The sequence below is a fragment of the Leptinotarsa decemlineata genome, unplaced genomic scaffold (assembly GCF_025532065.1).
Source record: "Leptinotarsa decemlineata unplaced genomic scaffold, Ldec_3_MD MMD2_tig00002974_RagTag_RagTag, whole genome shotgun sequence".
Classification (NCBI taxonomy): domain Eukaryota; kingdom Metazoa; phylum Arthropoda; class Insecta; order Coleoptera; family Chrysomelidae; genus Leptinotarsa; species Leptinotarsa decemlineata.
The window spans coordinates 8,481,797-8,505,603 of record NW_027412578.1 but is presented as its reverse complement, the minus strand read 5'-3'; the positions used below and the strand labels follow the sequence as shown (position 1 = coordinate 8,505,603).

The 23,807-nt window shown below is 32.8% G+C and overlaps 3 protein-coding genes across 7 annotated transcripts in view; 1 reads left to right on the top strand and 2 right to left on the bottom strand.

Annotated features, from left to right (window-relative positions):
- Nucleotides 1-5,202: 5,202 nt before the first annotated feature.
- On the bottom strand, nucleotides 5,203-8,555 carry LOC111506506 (uncharacterized). Of its 2 annotated transcripts, none has more exons than XM_023161601.2 (3): nucleotides 8,358-8,555; nucleotides 7,043-8,312; nucleotides 5,203-5,421 (listed from the first exon to the last, which is right to left on the bottom strand). In XM_023161601.2, exons 2-3 carry the CDS (start codon nucleotides 8,282-8,284, stop codon nucleotides 5,296-5,298), a joined length of 1,368 nt encoding a protein of 455 aa, XP_023017369.2. In that variant the 5' UTR covers nucleotides 8,285-8,312; nucleotides 8,358-8,555; the 3' UTR covers nucleotides 5,203-5,295. The 2 variants fall into 2 exon arrangements, with proteins under 2 accessions (XP_023017369.2, XP_023017359.2); XM_023161591.2 differs by having other exon boundaries at nucleotides 7,043-8,290; nucleotides 8,358-8,554.
- A 1,794-nt stretch (nucleotides 8,556-10,349) lies between these two features.
- Nucleotides 10,350-16,618, top strand: Ras85D (ras-like protein 1). Its single transcript, XM_023161578.2, has 3 exons — nucleotides 10,350-10,571; nucleotides 10,621-11,038; nucleotides 11,996-16,618. Exons 2-3 carry the CDS (start codon nucleotides 10,643-10,645, stop codon nucleotides 12,176-12,178), a joined length of 579 nt encoding a protein of 192 aa, XP_023017346.1. The 5' UTR covers nucleotides 10,350-10,571; nucleotides 10,621-10,642; the 3' UTR covers nucleotides 12,179-16,618.
- Nucleotides 16,619-18,947: 2,329 nt separating this feature from the next.
- The window catches only part of Crag (DENN domain-containing protein Crag), a 30,995-nt gene continuing 26,135 nt past the window's right edge, over nucleotides 18,948-23,807 (bottom strand). For all 4 annotated transcript variants that reach the window (XM_023161559.2, XM_023161567.2, XM_074177373.1 and 1 more), the window contains 2 exons: nucleotides 19,466-19,601; nucleotides 18,948-19,393 (listed from right to left, as the gene is read on the bottom strand). In XM_023161559.2, coding sequence (XP_023017327.2) covers nucleotides 19,087-19,393; nucleotides 19,466-19,601 — 443 coding nt within the window. In that variant the 3' untranslated portion in view covers nucleotides 18,948-19,086. The remainder of the gene's footprint in view (nucleotides 19,394-19,465; nucleotides 19,602-23,807) is intronic.

Here is a 23,807-nt window from a genome sequence, read left to right as displayed (position 1 = left end):
TGTTTGTGTATTTTTTGTACATGAGAACAAATCAAATTTTGAAGATGACAAATATAGACATGAGTATTCCACCAGACAGAAATCCAATTATATTGTTCCTAAACATAGATTGAAAAATACAGAGCATGGGCCGCATTATGCGTCAATTAAATTTCAAAATCATTTACCCTTGATTATCAAAGGAGGTGGGACAAGACAAACTTTTGAAAAAACGTGTTTTCGATCTGTTGTGTGACATTGAGCCATATTCATTGTCTTTACCTATACCACGTGATTTTATTTATATTAATATTGAGAGACATTTGTGTTGTTTGTAATAATATTTCTGACTTGAGTTTTATCAAGTGTTTAAATTAAAAGATTCAATAAATCTATCTACTTCGTATACAAATCAAACACGGGGAAAAGACCCGCTTGTTTGCGAATTGCATGAACCATTAACATGTTCATGGATAGTATGACACAGAATTAGAGCTTCGAAACAAACTTTATGTTTGCCAGAAATACTGATATACAGTCGAGTTGAAAATGGAACAGACAGGAGCTGTAAAGGTGTGGATAGAAATTCATACCACAGAGTGAAATCTTGCAATCTAGAAAGAACATTTATTTAAGGTGTTAGTGGGGTTGAGTTTTCTGTGGGACCCAACAGAAAATTCAACCCAGGAATATCTAAGCAAAAGTAGTCTCAATGGAGGTCTATTGCAAAGCCAAGCTTCAACATTAACAGCTGAATGAAAATTCGCTTTCTGTCTGTCTGTAGCGTTCACAGCAAGCAGTATATCCATGATACAATACCAGGCAGGGCTGTTTACAAGTCGCTATTTTTACAACGGATAATAAAAAGATGAGGCATCGGATCACAGGTGGCATACAATTTATTTACAGAAGAATGTCACAAACATCTTATAAAGAAGGTGTTCAAATTGTTCCCTGTACAAATTAGTACAGAGAACAATAATGTTTGATGCCAAAAACGTGATGAGCCCATGAGGATGATTATAATTTAGCTGGGCACAACTCTTGAACCATGGGAATGTTTTCCATAGAAACTGACGTCATCTTTGACTATCCATAATGATCAACGTATTAGAAAAAGATTCCAGTGAGTCGGTCAGGAGATTTCAGTCAGGAGAAATAGTGGAATATCCAAGTATATTTTGTCAATTGTTATTTTGAATTTCAGCATTCGATACTGATTTTATTAAACTTCTCAGAAACTTTCATTTGATCAATTGTTCCAAACATGTAGTACATTTTTTTAAATCACCAGCCAACAACCGATAGTTGTTAAAGTATTTAATTTTTCTTCTGGAAATCTAAGAAATGATACATTTTAAAACAAATTCTAGAAAGTAATTACTTAAATGAGAACTGTAGTTATCCGAGCTAAATAGCCATCGTCCAATGGATCGATTAACTCCAAACATTTCAACAATTACAACTTTCTTTCAACAGATGAGAGGCTAGAAAATGTGATTCAGGAAAAGACTGTTGCAATTTTAGCAAATGCGAAGGAAACATTCTCTCTTCATTTTTTTGTTTTTTTTCAAAAACTACACCTCACGATTTGATCTCCACAAACTTTATTTGAAAAATATCTCACATGTTTCGCTAACACATTAGCTCATAAATCACTTAAAAAAATCTAATGTCTTAGCGAAACATGTTGTGAGATATTTTTCAAATAAAGTTTGTGGAGATCAAATCATGAAGTGTAGTTTTTGGAATTACCTATACTATGGATCTTCATCGAGTAACGGCCGAATCAATCAAAAAATTCTCTTCAGTTCATTCACCTCTTTATAATGCCACTACCTACCATGTATGCTTATACCATTTTGCTAGAGATCAATAAAAATATCAAGAGTTTTCTGAAACAACCATGATATACCTATACAATATCTGCAGAATTATTGTGTCTTCCCAGATCTAGGCTAGAAGTTTGAATTCAAATTTTTACAATCGTCTACATCCGCCTGCAAAATATTTGGATTTTAGTTTCAATCCAACTATCAAAAAATTCCGAAAACAATTTTCATACATATAAGATAGTAAATATTTCGAAATATTCATCTCTCCCAACTACCTACACCATAGGTTCTGGTATAGTATTTCCAATACCAATTGGAACAGCATAGAGAAGGAATTCACGCCTCGACATAGGCGTCGGCATATTATTTTTCTGTGGTAGTTTTTCAGTTACTTATTCTTACAATCATAGCAATTGATCACCCCATGAAAAAGTTATCTCAACTGAATTTTTCAACCATGGGTAATTATGTAAAACTTCTAAATTCAAGGTAGTTGATTTCCGAGTCGAAAACTCTAAAATACAATGAGAACACAAATAATCACACCGAATTCTCGTCAAACATATATTTACAAAATAATAGAGGCCAACAAAATTGCTAGAAAAATAAAAATTCTTCGCTATATTCGGATGAGGTGAAATCATCATCGGGTTGAATAACGATCGGATTTATGGAACTTTGCACATAATATTTGTTCTCTTCTTTTATAACGTGGGCCACACAGTTCTTCCACACATCACTATTAACTACTTCATTCATCGCTCACCTTATATTGTCAAGCACTACGGCATTCAAAGTCGGTGACTGATTACATTTCCGCAAGCTTTTTTCCATTGTAGCCCAAACCATTTCAATTGGATTGAACACAATAGTATGGAGGCAAACGTAAGAGAATATGACCACGTGTTTCACACATCGAATCAATAATATACTCTTCTTTGAAATTACGTTGTTTTATGGTCGCCAGTAATACCTTTTTCATTGAAATCTTTTCGGGTATTTCCATGTCATGATTTCGCATGAAATTAACAATATCTGCTTTTTTTTTGTGTTAATGTTTGGTATTGTAGTCAATAACCAAGAATGATACGAAGCGTTATCCATAGCAATAACCGAGTTTGCAGGAATATCTGGAAGAAGCTGCTCACTGAACCAGGTTTCGAATAAAGCCGCAGTCATATCTTCGTGGTAATCAGCAGACGAATCTTTTATATTTTTGGCCGACAGATGCAAAGCGTTAGGTTTCATTCCCGGCATGCAAAATTATAACACGTTTTCCCCTTGAAGAAGGTGTGTTCAATGCACAATACTTGGTTTCGTCTACCCAGCCATATTTGACAACATCATGGGTGTCAAACCAAGTTTCGTCGAGGTAGATTATATGTCTGCTGGATTCTCGGTAGCTTTTCATTAGCCTCAAATATTCTTGTCGGAGTTGAACAATGCGTGTCGATTCCATTATGACCATCCGATTGTTCAATTTTTTATAATTGAAACCACAAGACAATAAAACACCTCGTAGAATTTCTAAAGATTTGTAATTGTAATCGGGGTAGTCGAGTAATTTATACCAAATCATTTCCAAGGTTGGTACTTAATTTTTTTGGTATATACCATAAATTGTTCGCCGAATCACATCTTTTGTAGCACCATCAACGTTTGCGAATTTTTTATTCCTTTGTTTTCGTTTCATTGCATGGTCAATGACATCCCTATTTTAATCACTCGAAAAACTGTCGATCGAGATAGTTTCGTTAACTCGCATATTCTATTCACAATAGCATTCTAAAGTGTGACAGTTTTCCTTCTTCAAGCATTCATGAATATTTAAAATTACTTGTTGAACTTGAACCTGTAAGTCCTTATTTTCAAGTTCCGGATCCCTGTCGATTGACACAGATTACTCACACGTAATGTTGTCATTTGTTTCAAAAGGTCTAAAAAAAGCCATATTGATGGAAGTACCCAAAATCACTAAGATTTTCACAAAAATCGGTTCAAACGATGAGATTGGAACCTTTGGTGTAAAAGTTGAGAACTTTTTCTAGAGATCAATTACCCTAACACCAAAGTGATATTTTTGCACTCGACGCGCGTTTCACTAACAAGGTTAGCATCTTCAGGAGAAGCAAATTGATTCTGAATCTAAAGACAAGTGTTAGCTGTTTATATACCTAAAGTGTTTTGGTCCGATGTGGACTTTGTTTGTTAAATGATGATTATCTTAATTGATTGATTGATTGATCTTAATTAACTAGTGGAACCACTACCTGCAAATTAATTTGTCCGCTTTTTAATCTATTGTTGACAAATTAATTTGCAGGTAGTGGTTCCACTAGTTAATTACCGAAAAATCAATTAGGATAATCATCATTTAACAAAGTCCACATCGGACCAAAAAACTTTAGGTGTATAAACAGCTAACCCTTGTCTTTAGATTCAGTATCAATTTACTTCTCCTGAAGATGCTAACCTTGTTAGCGAAACGCGCGTTGAGTGCAAAAATATCAGTTTGGTGTTAGGGTAATTAATCTCTAGAAAAAGTTTTCAAAAATCGGTTTGCAAAACCACTCACTACCTCACCTAATCCCACGAACACACAGCACTGATAAAGAAATATTGTGAAACAAACAAAAAATTATTATTCAGCCAGTCCAGCTAGCCGAGCCTTTATTCCTCAACTACATTTGATAGCACTTTTACTAACTATCTGGGCGACTAGGGGCCACAGGCAAGAAATGTTTATGACTGTACTCTTATTTTTATTGCCGTTCCAATTAGGAATGGATATGCTATAAATGCCTGCCGGAAAACAACTACTTTCCCCAAAAATTCAATTAGGAATACCGCGACAAACAAGAGCCAAATAAAATTTAAACCGAGAAGTTAGATAGGGAAATAAAAGCACCTAAAGGCTGGTTTCCAACCAAAAGAGGTTAGATATCAATCTTGCTGAAGTGCCAGCAGCTGGATTGAGGACCGTTTCCTTAAGAAACGGGGGTGGAAGGAAAGGGTCGCCAGGTCCAAACCTGCGGAAGCATTTCCGTAAGGAGGGAGCTTGCGACCTGGGCACACAACCCGGGAGGGGCATGGGGGGGACTACTTTCCCGGCTGATACCACGTGGGATATTGAGTTATATCCGACAGACATTTAAGCAAGATACCTCACAGAGGTTAGTCTAGCAGATGTTTCTCGTTCATCCAGCAACAGAACTATGCTGAAATTATTCGAGAAGGTCACCTACAGGCCGGTTTCAGGGTATTACCTCTCGTCAGTACAGGAAAGCAGAAACTGTTATGGTTTTGTCGCCTAATAGTAAAGAATTATTGCATCGATAATAATTTTATTCGTTTTGTTCTTAAAATATGATAAAGTAAAAGTCTCAAAGAGGGTACAAATGATTATTTACAAATAAATAAGTATAAATTATGTTTCAGCATACAGATTATGTAACAGCACAGCCATACCCATACGAAAATTTTATGATATCAATTTATCCAGGGCTTTGTCCCGATCATTGTCGCACTGCACCAATGCATCTGAGACATCTTTTTCCGGAAATCCTAAATCTAGAAGATCTGTTAAAGCCAAAAGATGTTCTACCATCTGCAATAGAAGATAACATCATTATTTACTTTTATTAACTATTGCTAATTTCAGCTTGAAAATATATACATAAGAGAATAACTCATTTCACAAAGTTCACTTTCAAGAAGCAAGATCAACTGTGAAATTCAGAAACCAAACAGAGACAATTTTCAGTTTCTTTCCTTTTACTGATCATAATTTCCACAATGTTTTGAATCATAAGAACTAACACTTTTTTATTTCTTGGTTTTAACGGCAACGACTGCTTGTTCATCAGCTTCATGTTATGGGTGTGTAATGTTAATAACTCCCCAAGCCGCCTAGCGAGCATCATGGCTATTTGCAGTCAGTAGGCCATGTAACTATCACTTAATACATTTTATATATTTAGTGAGATGATGATCAGATAAACATGCCATTAATAAATAGATCAAACACCTGTCTATTGTGAAAATTTATTTGTATACCTGTTAATTTATAATGAATGAATATTCCTAATTTTGATTGTGTTACTTCTGAAAAAATTAAAAAGACCACAGTATATTGCTTTGCCAATGAAAGATCATTTATTTAATTAAAAAAGAAAGACACTAGCTTCTATAGAAACAAGAAAAGTGTTTGACTGATTTAGACCATTTATATTCCTAATTTTATTTTTATACAAACCAAATCTCCCAAGGAAATCCACGAAATAAAATAAAACGGTCAAGAAATACATCGTATTTATAAAATGAATTTGTGTTTAATGCATATAAATTAGTAACTAACTCTCCAAAATACATGATCACCAAATACACAGAAAAAAAATTCTAAAACACTCTTTTTCTTCTCAAGAATAGCTGCTCACGTATCGTTAAAAGCAAGATTGATAGTTTTTAATAGTATCATTAAACCACAATACTATTTCTACAACACTATTTCTATTAAACAATAACAGGAAAGCTTCTCTACAAAAACTTGAAAATCGTGGGATGACATTAATCCTAAAATGTAATAGATATACTCCAATAACCCATATGTTAGAGACTTTACAGTGGCAATCAGTAACCAAAAGGTTGACTATCTCAGCAATGATCTTCATTTTAAGGATTGTCAAAGGTTTGATGCCAACTTATTTCAAACAATTCATCAAGTTTAATCATGAGGTCCACGAATACTGTACTAGAAGTGCAAACAATTTTCAAGGTACGAACTCACTATTCATACGAGGTTTAGTTGAATACAATTCCCTTCCAAATTAAATTAAAAAATGTGATATTGTTTGTATCGTTTAAGAAAAAAACTCTCAAAATATTTGTGATTGTTATGAATGTAGTTGTATTGTATTATAGATTTTCAGCTGAATTGAGTCAGTTATTGTATAGTTTTGATATTTGTATTATCTCAATCTTACTTTGTTTATTGTCAATAATGTATTTTGTAATAAATTTATACATGGATTCATTTATTATATTATGTTTTGATATAGCATTTACTTGATTATTATGATGATAATGATTATTATCATTTATTGTAGAACTATAACTTTGTATTGTGAATATTTGGATTATTCCTATTCAATAAAGGCTACTTACTTACTATATAATGCAAATCATTCAATCATTCACATATTCTTTCTAGTATGCTGCAAATTTCTCACCTTCTTTTGATCATTTCCAAAGATTTTGTAAGTCCTCGCCACCCTAGGAAGGGGAAACCCCATTGAACATATTTGTCTACAAATTTCTTGTTGTTTTATAGTCAATAAATCGAAAGGGTCATCCAACTGGTCAGTTTTTATCTTTGGCCTTGGATATACAGCGTCAGTGCTCTTAGGTCGGCTATTCTGAGAAGTAACACTAGTCCTAATGAATGAGTTTTTTGGAGTTTGGACCCCAATACAGGTATTCTCCATTTCATCTTCAAGAGCCTTTACTATATCTGGGACACTTCGACAGTTAGATGATTTAGTTTCAAAAGGAGTAGATTGAATTGATGTACCATACCTATAGTCTACAGTACTGGGTTTGGAATAAAAATACTGTTGCTGCAATGGTTGATTCTGGGGGTAGTAATAACCATTAGTTTGTGAATAGTCTGTTGTAGGTGGCTGCATGTAAGAAATCGAAGGCGGAATGTTATAAAATTGATTATTTGGGTAACCCACATATTGTGGTTGCACTTGAGAACTAGTTGGTTGAGCATTCGGAAAATTCGAATACACAGGAGTATTCATTTCATAACTCTTCTTTTCTTTATTCAAAACTTGGGCTAACTCTTCCATATCATTAATAGATTTCAGTTCCATATTATCAAAAGGACTAGAGGTATCATTTTCAAAATCAGAAATGTTAAACGGGCTTTTATCATGTTGTTTGCAACTATATTGCTGGTTTTCATTATTTTGTAACGGAACAGGGGTTAAAATGTGAGAATAATGATTAGTAGCCTGTGTAGGAACGAGAATACTATTATTTGTCGAGTAGTTCATGCAACTCTGATTAATAGAAGTACTGAATGGTACACTTGTATAAGTAGGAATAAAGTTATTGTTAGTACACGTCGTAATTGCAGTCTCTTGTACAGTCTTGAGCTCTACTTCATCTAACTGTTCAGCACTTTCTAATGCTACTCGTTTCATTTCTTCCCTAGCTTTTTCAATTTTTGTTCTTCGCTCTTGGAAAGCAGTTGCCCTAACGCTTTTCCAGTTCCTCAGACTATCCAAAACATTTCTTTCAGTGGTAAATTCATATTTTGGAATATTATCTTGTGTTTGTTTATTTATGATTAAACTCTGTGCATAAGTCACTGCTATATTTATACGGGGAGGAGGTTTATATCTCTCAGAAATTTTTACTTTAATATTGTCTGTGTAGCAATCGTGGCCTTGTTTCCAGGACATATTTCTCTAAAAGTTAAATGATGGCCATCTTCAATAATCATTGGATAAAGAAATCATGTTTTCTACTACTCACCTTAGACTACTAGTTTAAATATCATCAAAATAAAATCAACCGAAGAGTAATCTTAAGAATACCTTGAATGTGGAATGATTCACGAAAATTCCGGGTCTTTTGTCTTCTTTAATTATTCCAGACCTTTCTCATAACACTAAGATTAACAAATTAAGATGAAGAGAAAATGACAACATTGCATTCCATATGTTTATATGTCAAATACAGATATTATTTTTCTGACTTTTCGTTAAAGTTACAAACTCTTTCATCTCTGCTATTTGTTCTGTGTGTTAGCGTTGCCAAACTTCGGTGTCACAATAGAAACACGCGGTCTCGATTGGCGTATACTATCATCAGTGATTGAGTCAAAATTGACCATAGAAATGATATATAGTATATATCTATGAAATTGACTGCAATTTGTAGAATGGTTTGCGTGTCAATTGTCCGGGGTTTTGGTATTACCTATTGTTGACATACCAACGAATCTCCTGTACTTGAGAATATTCATTTATCATCGTTTTGCAAAACAGAATATTTTTGTTAGTTTTTACTATTTGAGAATAAACGAGTCAATACCATGAGTCTTATAAAAAATTATGAATAATACAGTGTCTATATATGCTAAAACGATTGACGAGGATGAGTGAATATCCTTAATTGTATCTCCGACAGAGATAATTACAGAACTAGAATTCGAAAATTATTTTATTGAGAAAAATATATGATATGAAATATCTATATCAAACAAATGCTATAATTTCTTATTTTTAGAAATTTCATGAATGAACTTTTATTGAGCTTTTCTCCAATTATATTCCTTTGTCAATACATATGTATTTGAGATGTTTTTCAACATATTGAAAAATATATTCCGTTTCAGAAAATTTAGTTCCATTTTTTTTCAAAAAGAAAGAACATTTTATGTTCAGATGTTGACTACACTTGCTGTCGAATATATTGTGAACTGTAATATATAATGTGAACATGCATAATATTCATTTAATCTAACATTCATCAAGCTCTTTAGTCACGGTGTGTCTAGCCGAATCGATATTTGAAAAAATTACAGTGGAATTTAGCTTTTGAGAAAATATTCATGAACCAACATCAGACATCGCTGTTCTAACCCGCCTTAGGTCTCATCGGTGGTGCAAGTCTAAATCGTGAATGCATTACTAGCATAAACTGTATTTAAAAAAAGGCCTGATTAAAAAATGCAATGTTTTCTCATCTACGTCATCTATGGGATCGATAAAAGTCTCAATCCACGGGAATATCAATATTATTCGAGGCTCCCACTGGTAATTCGTTGCAGAAACAAGCTTCAACATCGACCACCGGAAGATATATTTGGTCATTGCTTTTTTGCAGCTTTCACTGAAAGTCAACTAAATTCATGAGGATCGAAATAACGCTTTCTGGTGCGTTGGATCATCTATACTGTCATGTCATTGCATTTTCTCAAGATGTATGTGACGAGTGATAACTAGAAATCAAATTCATACTATTAATCATAGACCGAGAATTGATTAGAATAGTAAGAAACTCATGATATTCTTCAGATATTTTCCACCAATTTAATCAACATGATCAATTGAAAAATTCAAATTGAAATTGACAAATTCAAATATCCTTTCATCAATCTTTACCGGTCAGATCGTATCCATTTAATACAGAGAGGTTTCAATTTTCAATCTAGTTTACATTTGAGAATGAACTGAAATTAGGTGGAAGATTTTTTTCAATTATCGTCCATGCATTGAAAATCTGAACAAAATACGCGCGGCAGATTTCGATTCATGACACCATCTATCGACGTGGGTTTTTGACAAAACAATAGCGAATTGGTAAAAACACGAGGGTTTGCATGCATATTGCTCGTGACGAAATGATTCAATATATATACAGAAATAATCGAAGAACCGACAGTCCTTTCAAAGTGTGTAATCACGAAGTGGAAACGCCCAAAACGTGTTGGCAAAACTGGGACCAAAAAAACCTAAACAGGATTTTAGTTATCTCCTAAAAGTACTAAACAACTAAACGTATATTTTCTTGATTTTGTCATTTTTGCGTGACGGTATCATAACTTTTGTTGGCCGTTCTCTATAGTTTCTTGATTACAATTAATTAGGACTTTTTATTAAGTGTATGAATGTTCTTAATTGCTTCAGTTTTGGTTCGTTGTGTGCATTCATTATTATGCTTTGACAGTGGCTGAAACGACTCGTAAGGAAAATAAAAGATCTCGAAAAGCTTCTCTACGTATATTTTTCAGAAATTTAACAGATAGCTCAAAAATGACTGAATATAAACTTGTAGTAGTAGGAGCAGGTGGCGTTGGAAAATCAGCATTGACTATTCAGTTGATCCAGAATCATTTTGTTGATGAATATGATCCCACCATAGAGGATTCTTATAGAAAGCAAGTTGTGATAGATGGTGACACCTGCCTTCTGGATATTTTGGATACAGCAGGTCAAGAAGAGTACAGTGCCATGCGAGACCAGTATATGAGAACGGGTGAAGGTTTCCTTTTAGTTTTTGCAGTGAACTCCGCTAAAAGTTTCGAAGACATAGGGACGTACAGGGAGCAGATCAAGCGAGTTAAGGATGCCGAGGAAGTACCAATGGTTCTTGTTGGAAACAAATGTGACCTAACAACGTGGGCTGTCGATATGAATCAAGCTAGAGAGGTAAGGTTATGTCCTGACAATTTAATGCTTTGCAGTATGTCTCGCGTTGCCTTATTCAATCAATAAATCCAGATAAGTATTCAAAATAATGAAATGAAACCAGAAAAAAAGTGTAAAAATCATTTCCATATTTCAAATGCCGTTACTTTTAGTTGATCAGTATCACAATGATCACAAATTGAGTTGTATATGTCGCACATTGATTTCATTTGAACCTTCAATGTAAGATTTGTTCTTGCTGTACCAGACGGTCAAGAGACTCTGATTATTTTGAAAATTCGCTCAATATAAGGTTAAATTAATTTCCTGATATAATTTAAAATTGTCAGCAAACAAAATCACTGCTGAATTTGTTACTTTTCTCACAAGATCATCAGTGTACTGTAACTTGTGAAGCAACAATTTACTATTAATGACTCTCATCATTGCTTTGGAGAAATATCTGATGGCTTGGTGATCGAAACACATGTAGAGGTGTTGAAATAATGGTTCGGTGTTGGAAAAAAAACTCCAGTAATATTCATTACTACTCCAAAGGTTCCAAACAGTGTATCACAAGTACATACATAATTACGGTAGAGTGAACTTTTCAAGTGAAATCAGTTATTAATTGTGTAATTGTTTGTTTCATACCAAAAGAGTTGCACTACAACAAAATATTTTTGGAATAACTGGTGACAAGCTTATCCATCTGAAATTCTTTACATTTTCCTTTTTTCTGCACAGGTAGAGAACAATAAGAAAAGAAATAAGATATACACACATTTTTTAAATAAAACTCTGGAAGGGCAAACAGGGCATATATTTTGAACAATGATAATATCTGTAAGTGTTCTAAGAAAATACACAAAGCTTTTTCCCATTTTGCTTTGAATTTATTTTTTCATTGGTTAGATTTCATTTAACTTTGAGTGAGAAATGTTGAAGCAGGTTAATTTCATATGATTATTTTTTTAGGTCGCCAAGCAGTATGGAATACCTTTCGTAGAGACATCTGCTAAAACGAGAATGGGTGTGGATGATGCCTTTTACACCTTAGTTAGGGAAATTCGAAAAGACAAGTCAAGAGGAAAGCGATCCCATAAAAACTTTGGCAGCCACGGAAGGGTTCCTATCAAGATTAAGTGCTCAATTCTATAGGTCAGGAAAGTTGATACTAGGGATCTCTCGAGAATGAGTGATAATCTGTTCTGCTCCCACTATGATCCAACTATCGCCAAGTTTTGAAAAATTTTACAATTACTGTGTGAGTGTTTGAAGTGAGTGAATTTGTGTGGTTAAGAGAAGGCATATGAGATTACGACAAAGTATTTTGATCCTATAGTTATAGTCAAATTTTATTCTGAAAAATTACTTTATTGAATTCATTACCAGCATCATCATTAAAACTTAGCTAACACTATTGAATTTGGAATTGTCTTCTGAAATTCACTTCTTGTTGACTTTTCTTTTTTTACCTCAATAATTCTTGAATTTTTTTACTCATGTGGAAAGCTTTGGTTTTCTTCATAAGTGAAAGTTGAAATTGTTCTGATATTCATTGTTTTTAACAGTATCAATTCAAAAATTTCTGTATCATAAAACATGAAAAATATTCATATTTCAAAACTTTTCCCATTACTACGATATTTCACAAAACTCCTTCAATAGAGAAATTCAAATGAATCGCATCATGATTGAACAAGAAAGAAATTTGATGAATATATTTCCAAAATGTCAATATTAGGATGGGAAATACCACTGTTTCCTGACTATTCAACATGACTGCTGTCTTCAAATGTTCATATTCAAGAAATTTTCTTTCTATTGATGTACATACTTATCAAAAAAATATAATTAAGGCATTGTTGCTTCTATATTCTACGCACACAAGTTGTGATGAAAAATTCTACACAAATATTCGTAAGTAATTGTTAAAGAGGATGCTTATATATTTTTCTTGGATGGAAATTTAGATGAAATTGGAAAGAACTGGGTTTTCAAGTAATTTTTCTAGTTGCAACATACTCGACTCAATTCTGTAGACTGGAAGAATATTATTGCAAGTTCATATATTTTTCACATTACTTGTCTACTGAGTTTTCTAGGTTTAGTTGGATTTTCAGCAAATGTTCTCAAATCGGTAAATTGGAAAAAATATGCTTTTACACAAATGATACATTTTTTTGTGAAAAAATAAAATTCGACAGATACTGGGATACATGTGACTACTCTTTAGTTATTTTTCATCTGGAGCCAAGCAGAAACTGATGGCAAACTTGAATTTCGATTTAAAAAAAACATCCTTAAATCTTATAAATATTTCTTTTAAGTATATTTTATAATGATAAGTGCATGTGAAACAACTTTTTTCTACGAATATTTAATTGAAGAGAATTATTATACTATTGAATCTGCAAGAACCACTTTTCCTGTAAAATTAAACCCATGTTTCATGTGAAGTGTTTTCTATTCTTCATCTAACTGTAAATTTAAATAACAATTTACTCGATTCTTCGATGTTGTTTAAATATTTAACATTGTCGGTTACCTTCATAAATGTAGTCTTTTTTCATAGATGAAAATAAAATGATAATACTAGTACCTAACACTCTCCGGAGATTCACGACCAATTCAGAAAAATAGAGTTAGAGTAATGCCTATGCAAAAATGGTGATATGCTGATAAGGGGGGATATGCCTTGGAGCTCTGGGCATATTTGGTGCATTTTTGATCGGTATCTGGAAAAAACCACTTTCTGTTTCATCTTTATCATCTAGTTATTTATTGTATTATAAATAATTCAATTGTACCCAAGATACTTGGGTTTTTCTCCAAAAAGGACCTTATAGTAAACAATTTGCCACATTCAAAAGTGGAGTATTACAAAAATGTATGAATTGGAGTAATATGCTGACAGTCCATTCTATTCTAAGGTCTGGCTTCAGTGAAGAATTCCTTTGAATTAAAAAATACAGTGCTTGAGACATGATGATTGTTGAAATATGGTGTGTATAAAAAATTTTCCAATTAAAACCAAATAAGTTCAATCAAGTTACTCGACAATGTGCTTTTTGTTCACTGAGCATTCAAATATATGGTTGATGAGCGTTATATGACATTTAAACTCAATTATATATTTCGTGGTGAACTGTAAATTTGATATACAAAACTTAATTCAATTCTCAGAACTTGTCCTCAAATCTAAATATTTCATTACAACATCAATAAAAACATGTATTTCTGTTAATTTTGGAGAATATTTTTTTTTAGTGATTTCCAATTTAGTTACGTTTACCTTGTAAGTTGACTCTATGAATATGAAGTTCTACTTTTTTGTGAAGAACCCCCAGTCATATTATACGGTATTAGTAAATCATCACAATTTATAATTATTTTTATAATTTACCATATGCATCATTTCAAGCATATATGGGGTCAGAGTATTAGATTGGAAAAATGAAAATATGGTAACTGAATGGCACTGTTGCCTACATATCAATCATAGTTTCCTACAGTTTTCAAATATAGAATAATAATATGTAAAATATGTAAGAAAACTTCGAAAGACCATCTGAAAAATCTACAACACATTGAGTGGTGTGAATAAAAATTAGGCTTATACTTATAGCATTCATATTGAGGTAGTTGAAACTATAAGTACTGGCTATTGTTAGAACTTAATGTTTAGATATGTGCTGTAAGTTCATCAATTGTAAGGTATAGAAATCTCTCAGATTTCTATACCTTAGTGAAAACAGAAATTGCATACATGGTACATATTTCGCTTAGAACTTTCTCCCCCTATATCTCAGATGTTTGAATTATAATAGAAATCTCTTTGAATAGCAATAATAGAAATGAATGGAAATAATTTTTTTAACTTCAGTGAAATTGGTTGATAACTTCTTATTTCTTTTCTTCTCTGCAGTCCACAGAGATGTCCAAATCATCTTCTATCTTCTTGAATATGTTGTCTCCATTATCAGCTGCAATGCCATCATCCAAAAAATTTACTAGACTATGGGGAACTGCAAAATATATGATGATTGATGGAATTCTTGAATTTCACTCACCCCATATATTGAACAGTTGAAAACAGAACCCTAGAATAAAGCTTTTGTAGTACAACATCATATGGCGCTGTTTCAACCTGCCTGGACTATGACAGACAGGACAAATCTTGTTCGGTGGTTGATATCAAATCTTGGCTTTGCAACAGTTTGCGTCGTGCTTTATTCAAATTGTTGAGGTTGGGAAATTTATTCCAAATTCATGTTTTTTCCACAATTGTTTCCAAAACATCTAAGTGTTCAGCAAGGTAATCAACATTCACCATAGAAAATCTGTATAATTTGTGATAGTCTTCAAGATGACAATCAGATTATCTCCAATAAGGTTTAGAAACTGTCACATTAATAAATTGGGCCTTTTTATCACTGTACAGTTTTGTTTTTCACAAATTTAATATAATTTTCAAGCATCAAAATGAATGGCCTGAAATATTGGCAGTATAAACTCAAAATATCTAGCATTTGTTATGTATTATTCATACCAAGTTGAGTTTTTGCTGGAAAAACAAGTACAAACTCAATAACACAAGGTTGAACTTCTCAGTTTGAATCGAAGATAGTTATTTTTTGCACTGTCCATTTTAATGTTGTTGATTTCTTTGTAAACAGATGTAATAGAACAATAAATTTAGACATTAATAAAATCTAAATTTCAAGTTGCATATTTGAGTGGAGTTTGTGTGCACAAAGTTATTCTTCAACTTTAAAATGAAAGGAATGTTTACTATTACTGCTATTATCATCTACTATCTGCTCTTGGACAAATTTGACTTTTATATTTTCACCAAATATTTGTAATCATAATCTAAAACTGATCCAGTTGAAAATTTGTACTTTAGCATAACTTTCTTGATTCAATTAGGGTTTTATTTTTTAAAGTATTCGCTGACTCATTTTTAATGAGAAATAAATATATGTTCAGAATAATTTATTTTTTAATCTGTGATTCATAGTTTGAAGGTCAACAGTGCAAATCAATTTTATACTTTGATTCATAGCTGTATGAAATGTTTGTAAATTTGACCTTAAGGCTAATATGAGTAGTGTATAAAATATTTTGATTGAACACGCAATTAGTGAGTCATTGATGATTATAAGTGAAAAGAGCAATAACTGATCAAATTGAATATAGTTTGAAAGCAAGCATCAACTTATTAGTTTATGAAAGCAATGGGTTTCAAATTGCGTATATAACATACTCTTATATTTCCAACCATATTTTTAAGCTTCACATTGGAGTATGACGGCAATGTAAAAGGTAATTAAAATTCTTCCATCACTTTCAACATCGAATCATTGTATTTATATAATATCCTCTTTAACAAACATGTTATTGATATTTCCGTTATTTTGAGCTGAGAAGCTTTTCTTGGTTTTTCGATTATGTTTTTTCTATGAAGGTTTTTCTTAATGTTCTACTAATATAGGTATATTTTGCCTTGATATAAAAAGAAATATCTTAGCAATTATTAGTTTATAGGAATATCTTACTAAAAACTCTCTTATTAAAAATAAAATGTTAAATATTTGTGTATTTTCAATAACCCTCTTTTGGTTGAAAATAATAGTACTAATTATTATAAATCGTTGAAAGAATTGGTCTTCATTTTTGGGCGACTGGGTCGCCATCATCAAATGATGAAATTACCAATTTCTTCAACTTCACATATTCATACCGAACAGTAAGGACTCCCTCTTTTAGTCACACATCATTGAGTGGTTTATTAAAGAAAAGATAATGGACTTTTTGGAATGGGACACTTGTCACAGAACATAGTTCTCATACACTTTGCTATTTCCAAACTTTCAGAAGTGTCCAAAACTCTAGTATCATGTTTATGCGCCTTGTGTTCTTTGAAACGACTTTAATACTTCGGCTAGTCTGACCAACATATTTTTTGTGGCAGCTCTAAAAGTTCATTTTATTAATGCTCACTTTTCGGTTTCCACTATCTTGTTTTCAGTGTTGTCCAACACTTGTTGAATTGAACATGATATCAAAAAAAAGGTTATTGTCTAACAGGAGTAATCTCAATTACAAGACAAATATAATGGAGTTTACAGCTATGAATAAGTATAAGTAAAATAGAATAAATACAATGATAGCATATAAAACCAGTAGACTAATAGATTAGTACATTATACAAACACTGATTCATACATAGAATAATCAAAAAACATATTCTGTAGAATTCTAATTGAATTGGCAGTGTGCAGAGAGTTGAAACACAGTATTTTACTTGTTACGAATTATATACTTGAAGCGTCCAAATGGAACAACAAAAATATTACATTCTGAATAGAAACTATTATGATTTTTACAGATGTTATAAACTCGAGATTTTATTAACAAGTTAATTCTTGGTATAGGCAAATAGAAGAAGATTTTGTTTCTACTACTTCGTCTCGGTACGTGAAAATCTAGTTGAGATAACAAATCTGGGCAGTCTACCAGCCTATGAATAGGTTTATATATGAAGATACAAGTATGATATGTTCTTCTGTTTTCCAAGGATAAGAGGGCAAATCTATTTAGCAGCACTCTATTATCAATTCTTCAGGATGAGAAAGCTTCATCCAGTTTGTAAGCCATGTATTTCATAAAAATTCTTTGACAGGATTCGAGTTGATGTATATGCACATTGTATATAGGTGACCAGATTAGGGAGCCATATTCCAGACGATATTGGACTTACGCATTAAAGAGTGTTATAAACCATTCTTGGTTTTGTAAGTCTCTAAGATTGTTATTGTTGAACGTTTGTTGATAAAACCATGTTGATAGAGTTATACTGTTTCTCACATGTTTTGAAAATAACACCTCATTTTGGGAACAGAGATGATTTTATCGACCCCTTCAAATTCACACATTTAATCAGAAACATAATTTTTTCAAAAATATTTAACTTTGATGAATAATAGAGTAGAATGAATTTTTAATAATCAAAAATTATAGTAACATTCTATTATTTCTATTTTCCAATTCTTTTTTATTTCAAATTCCATTTCGAACCCACACAGACTGAACTACACCCAATTAAATATCTACTTAAACTTGAGCAATACAAGAACATATATAAAATAAAAAACAAAATAATCAAAAGCAACAACGATCTACTAGTCAACAACCAGTTTTATGAGTATAATACAAGGGGTAGAAATGACTTACACCTGAGCATGGTAAAAATGAACAAAGGATAATACAATCCTTTTACACAGGCTATAAGTCTTCAATGAATGACCTGTCTATATACGTGAGTTGCCGGGCTATAGTTCATTCATTAATAGTTTAAAAGAACATCTGAGCCTCTAAGCACATGTCTGATGCGTTACTACTATGAGCTTTGTAGTGGTTTACTAGTTTTTGTGTTTCACTTGTCATGTTGAATGTTTGTGAATCCCGAGACTAGCATTTTTGCTGATTAGGGAAAATAACAGCATATTTTATATTTATAGTGTCTTGACTATGTTGAACTGTACGCTGTCGTTATATTTTTAATTAAAAAAAAAACATGAAGACAGTGATTGGACACTGATAAGTAACCCAAGCTCTTCACAAAGGCAAAAACTCAACAAAACTAAGGTGGTCAGCGGCTGGTGTGTATAAATAAATTCAATATTACAATGTCCAGCTCAACAGCATAACCTCAGAATGTTCGAGAACGCTGACTTCACCTAATGAAGTAAATAACTGGGTCCATTTTATTTTTACGTCCATGGATCTTACAGCTTTCTATTCGATATCTTGAAATAAGAAATAGTCGTTAATTTTTTAAAACCGTTCTACGGGTATTATTGAGTAATTTCGACGATAGACACAAAATAAACTTCTGCCAACCATGGAAAAAGAAAACACATTTCACAAATTAACAGATTTATTTTACATCTTAAATAACTTAAATTAACGTAAAAACTTAAACAAATCCCCTCACTTCTCTGGAATAATTGATCAAAAAACCAAGACCACAAACCTCAACAAATACCACATCACAGAACTCAAGGTAAAGTGAGAGGCCTGAAGTACTGTCGACAATATAAGGCAGATAAACTAACAGGCTTATCCTGGGGAAAGAGTTCGATTTGTCGCTCTGCAATTCTAGAATAGGCGGTCGCGTATTCCTTATCGAAGGCGTTTATGTCTATCTGCGCCCTACCCAAAGCTTTGCAAGCTAAAAATAAAATATCCCTGTAGATCGAGTTGCACTTATTGTTCAAGTCTTCGTTCTTTCTTTCACTAGCCAAAGTTCGGACTGGTTCGGCCAAATCGCTAACACGAATATAGTTTATGACTTGTTGCATAAACCTAAAAAAAAAAAACATGCTTGATGGTCATGCATGATGTCATGTTAAATATAACTTGTGTGTCACAACTCACGTTTTCGTGTTCCTACCACTCGAATTCATTTGTATAGTGTCCCTCATTTTCCATAGCGTATACATAGGTGGGCCTTCCAAATGGAGACCAGGTTCGTCCCAGAGGCATCGAATTCTCACTTGAGCTGCCAATTGGGCTGAATTGAAAGAATAGAGTAAAATGAGAAGAGTCAAGTTAATTGGCTATTCATAAAAAATTGACCATAATGTTACAGTACACAGTATGACTAGTAAGGTCGAGATGGAAACAACTTAAGTTTATTAAATGAAAACTTACTATTTTCCTTTTGGACAGCTTGAAACAAAAAAATTATCTGTTCAATTCAAAAGTACAAAGAGGTTTTGCAAAACAGTAAAACCTATAACCAAAGAGTGGCACTTTTTATAATATATTCTGAAAGTTTGGTACTAATTGCAAGCGTTTTCGTGAAGAAATTCTCCTTCAAACTATGATTATACAAGCATATAACATCAAGTTCAACAATTGGAGTTCTAATATCACTATCTGTGGATTATTCACAGGAATCAAGAGTAAATACATATTTACGTTTCTGACTACCATTGTTACCAAAATAATGAGGTCTGTTTTAAAAATAAGGTAAATGTTAAAATTTCGCGGGTTATGTACAATAGCGATTTTTTATTTTTTTATGTTGCACACTCGTCTCGAACATATGTCCACAGTTTCAGCTGTTTAACATGTTTAATCTGTTGGTGAGAGGCATAAAAGTTGAAAGTGTATTTCGTGTTCGGCGATTTTCTGCTACCGAAAAAAAAAAAGATAAAAAAAATTGCATCAAATTTTGAGTAAAAAAATGATGCTCAAAACCACTTGAAATGTTGACAGGCGCATACGGTGATTGTACTTTGAGTTAGAAAAATGTTTATAAGTGGTACATGCTTTTCGTAGATGGTCGAGATGATGTGAATGACAACTCTCGCCCAGGACCTCACAGCACATTAACAACCGATGAAAATGTTGAGAAAGTGAAGAAAATTTTAAGGAGCATCGTCGAATCACTATTAGAGAAGTTGCTGAGGATGTCGACCTATCGGTGTAATTGTTTTGTACATTTTGGGCATGAAGGGTGTAGCAGCACTAAACTGCTGAATATTGAGCAAAAGAACCGTTGCATTAGCATCGCTCAGGAATTGTTGAATGACAGTAACCGCGATTCAGATTTGCTTAAAAGGGACATATCTGGTGACGTTATGGGTATATGGTTATGACATCGAAACCAAAGTCCAATCGTCCCAATGGAAGAGCCTAGGAGAGCCGAAACAAAAAAAAACACGCCAAGTTTGATAAAATGTCAAGGTTTTGCTCGCTGTTTCCTTCGATTACTGTGGTGCAGTGCATCTGGAGTCACATGGTCGTACGGTCAATAAGGAGTATAATTTTGTTATCGCCGCTTGCAATAAACAATACGAAGAAAATTTTCGGTATTGTGGAAAGTCATGGCTTTTAATAATAAGAATAACAATTTATTTCTTCAAGAAACACACAATGTTTATAGCAGGGAAAAAATAATTTGAAAAAACCAACTATAACATAACTAAGTATGAACAGAGCACACAAAAAAAAATTAAATCAGGACTGAAACTTGAAAAAAGATATAAATATGTATGCATATACACACATATATAATCAGACCTCTGAATAGCATTGTTGAAAGTAGTGTGTTTCCAAAACAACTCAAAATGGGATGTATAATTCCTATCCATAAATCTGGAAATCAAAATCTCATAAATACTGGAAAACAAGTTGATGTAATCTACACAGACCTAGCGAAAGCATTCGACAAAGTTAACCACATGGTTCTAATCACCAAATTAAGGAAATTCTCAATGAATCAATCAATGATAACATTAGTGAAGTCATATCTATCAGATAGAGATCAATTTGTTGCTTTCAATAGAAAAAGGTCGACACTATTCAGACCAACTTCTGGCGTTCCTCAGGGATCAATTCTAGGCCCAATTTTATTTATAATGTTCATTAACAATATAGGTGATTATATAAGACATTCCAAATTCCTAGTCTATAAAGATGATCTCAAACTATACCAAACCATCAACGATGAAAGAGACAGTGAAAACCTTAAGAAAGACTTAGATTCTACCACTTTCTTTTGTGAGATGAATAACTTGATGCTGAATGAGACTAAATGCAAAGTTATATCTTTTTGCGTTAAGAAACGCCAGGGATTTCAAATGGGAACTAGAAATTCTTCCATTCAATGCCTTTGTCAGATCAAAGCTCGAATACAGAAGAAATTTCAAAAAAAATAAAGAGTCTCCCTGTATGGTCTCCTATAGGACTCAATTAGAACATTTTGAAATGCCAACTCGGATCGTCGAAGCTTGAATGATGTACTATTTATATTCAACATATTTAATCAGATAATAAATGTACCTGAACTCCTCAGTGTGATCAATCTTCATGTTCCTAGTGCTAGTATAAGAAATCGCAATAGGGTTTTCTATGCAGACACCCGATCAGAGTCTCCACTCAATGCTGCCTTAGGCAAGTGAATGATCTAGACGTAAGTCATCAAAGTCTTGATTTTTTTGCTGTGATGAATTCGAAATAAGACAGTTTAAAAAAAAAAAGCGCCATATATACCTGTTTTTTTTTATTCATGTTTCTCTTGTACGTAATTTTGGGTATTTATTTACTCTGTATTTTGAAATCATATATTTTATGTACCATGACATTGACTGTATACATATAATCGGGTGTAAACCTGTTTGGAATGCAGTTTAAATAAAATATATCTATCTATCTATACACATATATAAATACATATATGTCTGAATATGATTATCCACATGAACATAAATGTACTCATCAGATGATATATCTATACAAACAATAAGTATTTTTTCAAATTAATCCGGAATTTTTGTTCATTAATTTTTTTTAAACCATTTGGTAGCTCATTGTAAATTTTGATACCTTTATAATAAATCAAATTTTGCCCAATATTTGTTTTCATTTTCATCAATTTCAGATTGCCTGAATACCTTGTCAAATGCTTGTGTTGGTCACCATTGATTTTGAAAGTCAAATTTGAATGTTTGAGCTTATTTTGCATCACGATAATGCACACCCCACTCGTCATTGCTTGTTCATAATTTTTTGTCAAAAAACAATACCGTAATCATGCCTTAGCCACCGTGTTCACCAGATTTGGCCCCATGCGACTTTCTGCTGTTCAAGATTGAAGAAAGGAGACGATTAAGGAGATAAAAAACTAAATTGCTGAGAGAGCTCAAGGACATATCAAAATGTGCATATCAGAACTGCTTCGCTGATTGGAATAAAGGGGAATAAAGGAAAAAAATTGAAATTGATGAATAAATAAATATTGTTACGTTTTTCCCCGTGGGTTGACCTATAATTGACTACACTGAATAATCAAACTTAACTTTATTTCACTTTGAAAATACAACAAACACTTCGACTAAAACTTCAACTATTATTTGAATGTCTATCGCCTTACTAGATCATTTCGCGTACCGCACTGTAGCTCCCACTTGTCTGTGTCGATATGCTCGCAGCTAGCGTTTAAATATTGTACCTAATCGAATGCCTTAGAAATTTCTCTCGAAGTCGGTAGCATTATTTTCGTCGCTTCTCGAGTGGCGGGGAATCATCGCGCGCTCTTAGCTACGTCACGTTTGGTTTATGGTTACCAGTGGCGGCCGGCGTTATTTTCCTTCGGGCATGATTTACGACAATATTTTTTGAGAAAAATGAAAATTCGGCTTATTTTTCAACAGACCTCATACACTTCAAATTATCTGCTCATGAATTTGACAAATGGGACTGTCGAGCTATTTTTCCTATGAAATGGAAAAATTGAGAAAACACCTTCTGATGGCATGAAAGATTTTATTCTTGAACCATATTATTTTGATGTTGGTATTAGTGCCACAAAATATTTTATAGGAAAAAATTATGAAAATGCGATTGCCCTAAGAATTCTTACTCTACTCACATGTTGGAGTATTGAAACAGATCTGTAAAAGTTTAGTATAGCTGAATGGCTATCAGCTTAAATTGAAAGGGGAGATATTTTGTAGGAGAGATTAGTTAAAAAATTGTTGTCTTTCCACTTTTTTTATATAATGAAGAAGTAGAAAGCCAAAAACCTTTTTTCCACTTTGTCCTATTGAATGGAAAAGTGTTTCTTGGGCCCACATTTTTTGCATTCAATTCAAGCTGGGCCAGAGGTCTCGTTTCTTTGTTGAATTAGCTTTTTTTTAAAAAATGACTATCCGACACTTTTCATGTTACTGAATTATCACAAGACTTACAGTGAGTGTTTTCACTCAAC